The sequence below is a fragment of the Alligator sinensis genome, unplaced genomic scaffold (assembly GCF_000455745.1).
Source record: "Alligator sinensis unplaced genomic scaffold, ASM45574v1 scaffold990_1, whole genome shotgun sequence".
NCBI lineage: Eukaryota > Metazoa > Chordata > Crocodylia > Alligatoridae > Alligator > Alligator sinensis.
In genome coordinates this window covers 861,333-868,719 of record NW_005842506.1, presented here as the reverse complement: position 1 = coordinate 868,719, position 7,387 = coordinate 861,333, and the positions used below count along the sequence as shown (strand labels likewise).

The following is a 7,387-nucleotide window of genomic DNA, read 5'->3' as shown; positions in this document are numbered from 1 at the left end:
ACCCTACACCAGAAGAGGCCTAAAGATAAACTGACCCCAAGCAGCACTCAAAATTCTATCCTTAATAGCTCTGGAGGTAAGGAGGAAAAGAAGTCTTTCTGAGAGTCAAAAATACATATTTTAAAAGGATAAAATTATTAAAAATACCTCTAAAAATCTAAACATCACAGACAAGATGTTTTTGGTATGAGGACGAAGATGTTCATTTGTTGGTATCCTGTGAATTATTTCAAGGACTAGCTTTCGGAGTTGCTGAAAGAAAAATATCAAAACTTCTTTAAAAACTTCATAAATCATAAAAAAAAAAAATAGCGCTAGAAAGAACCTCAAGAGGTCATCTACTTCAACTCTCTGCTCAAAGCAAGACCATCCCTGCCTAAAACATCCCAGACAAGTGTTTTAAAAACTACCAGGGATGGAGATTGCACAATCTCTCTAGGTAGTTTATTCCAATGCTTAGCCACCCTCATAGTTACACAGCTCTTCCTGATTTCCCAATATCTTCATATGAAATCTAAATTTCCCTTGTAACAATTTAAGATTAGTATTTCTTGACCTGCCTCCTATAGCCATAGAAAACCATCTGTTATCCTCCTGTTTATAACCACACTTAATTTAAAGACTATGCAGACTCCCTCCTCAGTCTTTTCTTCTCGAGGCCAAACGATTTCAGTTCTTCTAACCTTTTCTCATAAGCCATGGTTTCCAGGCCTCCAATTACTTCTGCTGCTTTTTACTGGACTCCTTATTTGTCTACATAGGTCTTAAAGTTCCGTGCCCAAGACTGGACACAATATTTCAGGTGAGGCTTCACCAGTGCTTAAGAGTTGAAGACTCACTACACTTGACTTATAAAATAAACCTTAGCCAGGAAAGTGTGACTTTTTTGATCAGCTTAATACTATTTTGGGTGTTAATTCATACCATCATCTCTCTCAACTCAGATAAATGAGCTGCTTAAATAAGCATGCACACTACTTCCCTCTAATATTTACTGGGGTATGAGGCTCTAAATAACACAAATTTCAAATGTAGCTAAAGAACTGTATGCCTTGAAAGGCAAAATGGGAAGTTTTACTGCCAACTGTTGACGTTCTGACATGTTAATGAATCATTTGTGGATATGCATCTCCATTACTGACAGATTACAAAGAAAAGTATGTGTACTATACATTAATGTAAGTATGTTCCATGTGTTTTCATTAGAAGTGCAAATTTACAAAACAGAATTGTTAACTTCATTTCTTATTTATCTTGCTAAGGGCAGGACATACTTTTCCTAACTATGCCACACTACATAGATATATTTTTGACTTTCAGGCATATAGACAATTAAGTCTTCTAAATAAGAAAAAAGACTATAATTGCTGAATTAGCCAGTCTACAGCACACATTAAAATGGACAACTGATACTTTTGTACAGATACCTGTGCTGGTTTCTCCTGTAGAAACTGGACCTCTCCATCCTGCAGAAAGGTGAGAAATCTAGGGATGATGTGTTCCAGGAATGTAGAATATTGAGGGGACGATGTTACATTCTAATAATAAGAAAAATATAATTAATTACTTTGAGCTGATGTCAAATTTTAAACAAGGCACATGTAATATATATGTTAGACAGATAATAGCATGTACATACAGGAACTATAAAATGTTAGCCACTGAAAGGGTTGGGAAGGGGGGTGTTAATCTTCAAAAATTGGTATCAGCTGCCTTCTGCCAGAATATAAACATCATTATTAAAATGAGTCAGATTGAACACCTATCTTCCCCCCTGCTAATATGCTCCATGGTAAATTTTCAACTATTGTTACAATGCTCATTCATGTCTAGAAAACCTACTCAAAGATACTATGAATGTTACTATTTCAAATGCAAAAACTAACAGATGTTTTAGGGTGCAATGGATTCACATATTCACTAACACTAATTCTCTGCAATATTCAAGGCTTTACATGAACAAACCAATTCAGATTCCTATTAGTTTCTGTGCTGAAAAAGAATGAGAATGTTTTATTTTAACATACAGTATCTAGAAGTAATCTCATGGGTTTTTTGCTACAAAGATAGAGAGAGTGTTCACAAAGCAAAATTCTTCATTTGACTGAGGCACCTAACTTAGAAGTGGAGTTTTAGTGATTCCAGTGAATACTTGGAAACTCACAGCTACAGTCATTACAAGAATGTTTTCCGATTAATTTCTGCAGTGCCAGAAGTCTCATCTATACCTATCCCAAATTTTTGTGGTGTAGAAAATTCAGCATTTTACAAATGCATAGCTAAATATTTCAGCTGCATAGTCTCATTCTTCCTATACATACAAAGATAACAAGTTATGTACAACCATCTCCGTTTCAATGTATGAGTTCTTTAGATTATTTCACTATTAGCACTCAGCGACCCAGTCACAGACAAGGTCCCCACTGTACTAAACATTATGCAAATGCAAAAAAGACAGGCCCTACCCCAAAGAGTTTATTGATAGACATGAAAAGAGGAGCACAATAAAACATGCCAAATTTCATAGAGTTGAACAGGACGCTATCAAAGGATACTTGGCAGCAACAACAGGAACTGCAGGTCTGCTGGGACCCCACTGCTGCTAACCAGGTTACTGCCTCCACACCTCCCCAGCCCTAAGGTCTCTCCCTGTCGGTGATGCTTCCGACTCCCCAGCCCTGAATTGTGGGTGTGAGAATGTACCCTGTTCGCTTCTAACACTTTTCTAAGAGATCAGAAAAGGAAAAATCTACTCTAACTCCTCAGATAGGCACTGCAAGCATGGTACTTTCTGGCCTCACAAATAAATACAAATTACACCCATTTACAAACTTGGCTACTACTCTGCAAAAACTTTCCTAATCCCTTTACTGAGCAGTAGAACGAAGAAAGTAACAACACTCTAGGCACTTTCAGAGTTGTCATTGTGAGCCTTGTATGCAAAAGCAAAACTCGTAAGAACACAGTACGGTTCATTTCAGCCTCTTATGGGTAGGAAGGAACATAAGCAGCAGCCAAAACTGAAAGCAGAGCTTTTCAAAGAAAAAAGTCAGAAACAGAAGCCAGGGACATAATCCTCTATTCCAGGGGTGTCAAAGATATGGCCTGGCCTGTGGAGCTCCAGGAGCTGAACTTTGGGTCTCATACCCATCAGTAGCACGCGCTGGCCCCAGTGCATGCAGTGCACAGGTCTGGCACACACTGGGTGCGGCACCTGGGCCAGACCAGCCCTGTGAGCTGGTTCTTGGGCCGGATCAGGCCCACCAACCATCCATGCACACCAGAGCCAGTACCCAGAGCCAGTCTAGCAAAAGCACCTCATGCAGTGTGCACCCTGTGCCAGGCCTGCACACACAAAACTGATGCGGAGATTCAAATTCATCCACCACTTCACAGCCAGAGTTTGATATGAAAGACTGGGCTCCCCTGCAGAGCCCAGGAACAGTGCCAGCTCAGGACAGTGCCCTGGTACAAAGCCCAGCAAACGAAACTGGCAAGAAGGCTGAACTCCACACCAGGGAATTATCTTACACTTCACTTGTGGAGTCCTCCACACCCACCTATCTGATACGCTACCAACTAGTTGATCCAGCTAGCATGCATATGAAATTCTTGCCTTTCTGCTTTTCACAGCATAGACTTCGGTCAGATTTTCACAAAGCAACTGATTTTGAAGCAGTGAGTGACGCATGGTAAACTGAACACAGAACAACCTTTTGCGTATGTGCACCTTTGACATCCCTGGATATAGATTTACACAAATCAGGTAATATTCCCACTACAGATTTTTGGCCACTTTGTATAGAGCAGGGTGGCCAAGCCTCCTAACTCTTCTGGCCACAACCAAACTCTTGACATGGCCAAGAGTAGCAGGAGACAACGTTTTTGAGATGCACATGCCCCAGTCAATGATGTGCATGTACCACCTCAGCTCAAATATCAATTTATGGTTAAATCACCTCTTAAAGTAATAAAAGAACTAAAGAAAAATCAAGAATAGAAATTAACAAAACAGTAAAAAAAAAAGTCTGGGTTAACTATGTTTCTTTCTTCAGGAGTTGTATTTAAACTGCCCAGAAGTTGCATATGGCTCTTTATCCATGGCCTGGCCACCTCTAGTACACAGCATTATCTTCTTTATGAGGTAGCTATATTAGCTCAAGTTGTGTTCCCTGCAGTCTGTACTTGGATAGAAAAATCACCAAGGAAAATCCAGGTGCAACAGGAAATGGGGCAGCAATACATTAAGCAGCAGCAAAGAGCACCATCTTGCTGGATGTACCTTTGGATAATGCATTCAGCTGAGGTCCTAAACACTTGAAGTCGTTAAACATCATCATCAGAATGGAGACCTGCATCTATAAGCTCTATTTAACTAACGTACCAAAGATTTAGTTCTACTGAAAAAAATCCAACACAAAATGTTCCATATTCTGGTACAATACCATGGAGTCACTTTTAACCAGACATCTCAGATGTATAGAATCATAGAAAGTGAGGGCTGGGAGGGACCTCAGGAGGTCATTTAGTCCAACCCCCTGATCAAAGTAGGACCAGCCCCAACTAGGCAAAGCCCTCGCTGGGATGATCTAGCCGGGTCTTAAAAAGCCTCCAGGAATGGAGAGTCCACCACCTCTCTGGGTAACCTGTTCCAATGTTTTACTACCCTCCCAGTGAGAAAGTTCTTCCCAATATCGAACCTAAACTTCCCTTGTTGCAACTTCAGGCCATTGCTCCTTGGTGTGTCATCTGCCACCACTGAGAACAGTCCCACTCCAGCCTCTTTGGAACCACTCTTCAGATAGTTAAAGGCTGCTATTAAATCCCCTCTGAGTCTTCTCTTCTCCAGACTAAATAAACCCAGGTCCCTCAACCTCTCCTCACAAATCAAGTGCCCCAGCCCCCTAACTATTTTTGATGCCCTCCACTGGACTCTCTCCAATTTGTCCACTTCCTTTCTGTAGTGGGGAGGCCCCAAAACTGGACACAGTACTCCAGATGTGGCCTCAGCAGTGCTGAATAGAGAGGAATAATCACTTCCCTTGACCTGCTGGCAACACACCTACCAATGCAGCCCAGGATGCCGTTAGCCTTCTTGGCAACAAGGGCACACTGGTGGCTCATATTCAGCTTATTGTCCACTGTAAAAGGAGCAAACATTCCAACTCTGGTAGGACTTGAACCCACAACCTATGAATGACCTTTTTACTGTAGAAGCCCAACGTGCTGTCCACTGCACCAGAGCCACCCTGATTCAGTGCAATTCCCTTTGTAAATAATGCTATGTTGTAAATAGGCAACCAGTACTGCACAGTTTCAAATACTGCATTATGTATAGTGTCCGCACAATATAATGCAACTATAACTTCTATTAATATGCCTTTGTTTCTTCTTCTGCATCCCACATGGACATATCATCTCCTCCTTCTTTAAAGTACTAAGAACTGAAAGTAGTTTGTGCCACCACCTCTATTTCATTAGAGCCTCCAAAAAAGAAAGCCATACTAGACAAACTCACTTTTCCTAACCATGACACTTCCCAAAGCAAATGCAAAGCAAGCTATAGAGTCCACTACCAACTGACCATGAATTCAGTTAAAGAAAACATTGTAGACTTTTGTTTAAAGTGCAGAGAAATAAATATTCACTATGTGTCACTTCTTCATAAAAATAACTTAAGAAATGTTAGAATAAAATGATTCTTTACATACAAAAGAAGAGGGAAACAATAAGCTGAATAATTATTTCAGTAAGTTGTTGGTAGTGCACTGTAAGAAATAAAATGAGGCTCTCTTACACATGGAACCCACTATGAATGGCTACTATGTGCAAATACAAACTAATTTCCTAAATGAAAGAACACCAGAAAGCAACATGATGCACCCAACCACAAGAAACAGTGCATTTAAAAAAAATAAATAAATATATCGCTCAAACAGTGATTTTGTTTAATTACCTCAAAATTCTCACTGACTTCTTGCATCATTTTCAGTTTGGTTTCATCAGCTGAAAAAAATTTCAAGTGAAATCAATCAAATATTTGGAAAAAAAAATACTCTCAAACAAACACCAAATTCACAATGGGAAGAAGCAATCAGATCTTATCAGTTCGGCTCTCATCGCCCAATTGAAAGGTACACAATTCTCACAATCGCCACACTCAGTCCCACCACTTCACACACACATACACGCACGCACACTTCTCTCCAGGGCTCAAGCGACTTATGTTCATCATTTTGCTTCTTAAAAAAAGCCAGGCTCAAAGACACCGCAAATGAACTCCAAGCGATTTTACCAACTCGATCAATACGATCACCTTCCCATGGGACACTTATATATAATTTGCATCCAAGGCCAAATTAGCCCAAACTAATTCCAAATCCAGGAGTCCAGAACCGTAAGTGGCCCTAGTACCAGCATACAAAAAACTAGAACTTTTGGTTCCAAAATTACATCTTTTATTAGACCAACTGGAAAATCGCAAGAAAATTGTCCTTTTCTGCAAGCTTTTGGGAATTTTTTCTATGTCTTCTTGTCTCAGACCAACACGGCTACCAAGTAAACCCCTACTACCAGCAAACATCCTCCACCCGCACCTGGGGCTTCAGATGTTTCCAAAACCTTTGGCAGGCACCCTACATGCAGGACCAAGCCCGGAGGCTCGGGGTTCGGATGCCCCCGAGTTTTGCTTGCCCTCAGCCATCAGGTCCTCAGAACAAGCCAGGGAGAAGACTCCATGACCTGGGCTTAAAGCCGCTGCCCCTTGGCGGGCGCCGAACCACGCCAGACGAGCGGCTCTCCTGCGAGGCAGGGCAGGACACAGGTACGTGGTGTTCCCCTGCCAGGTTAAGAAGCCACAACGCGAGCCGGCGAACAGTCCCGTTCCCCAAACAAACGGCAGACGAGCTTACGCGTGTTAACGTCCGTGAGAGCGGCCACAAACTGGAGGTATTTTTTCATCAGGGTGGTTTGGTCGACCACCGTGGGCCCTTGCGTCGACACGAACGCCATGGTGTCTCTCGGGGCCGGCGGGGGGTGCGGCGAGGACTCGCGCCAACGAAACCCAGCTCAAAAAACAAAATTTTAATTTTTTTAAATCAACCGCCTGCCGAGACCGGACAGGGCTGCGGCCCGGCCCCTGCAGGCGGGACCCGCATCCCCGCCCCGGCACCCTCCTGGGAAAGGCCCCGTTCATTTAAAGCGGGTCACTCTGCCCGGCTGACCCGCCCACACCCGGGCGAGGCCTGCGCTTTCCCCAGCTCCCCACAGCGCAGCGCAGCACGGGCCGGGCCTGGCGGCGCACGGCTCCGATCCCAACCGTCTCCAACCCCTCGCGGCCTGGGCCCTGCCCTCACCTCACCTCACCCCGCGGGCCGCTCCCGCCCCG

The 7,387-nt window shown here is 42.9% G+C and overlaps 1 protein-coding gene across 1 annotated transcript in view; it reads right to left on the bottom strand.

The window, feature by feature from the left end:
• TRRAP (transformation/transcription domain associated protein) overlaps positions 1-7,387 on the bottom strand; it is a 140,906-nt gene extending 133,519 nt beyond the window's left edge. The window contains 5 exon segments of the mRNA XM_025213106.1: positions 148-252; positions 1,428-1,538; positions 5,957-6,006; positions 6,912-7,067; positions 7,361-7,387. Of these exon segments, the coding sequence (XP_025068891.1) occupies positions 148-252; positions 1,428-1,538; positions 5,957-6,006; positions 6,912-7,011 (366 nt within the window). The 5' untranslated portion in view covers positions 7,012-7,067; positions 7,361-7,387.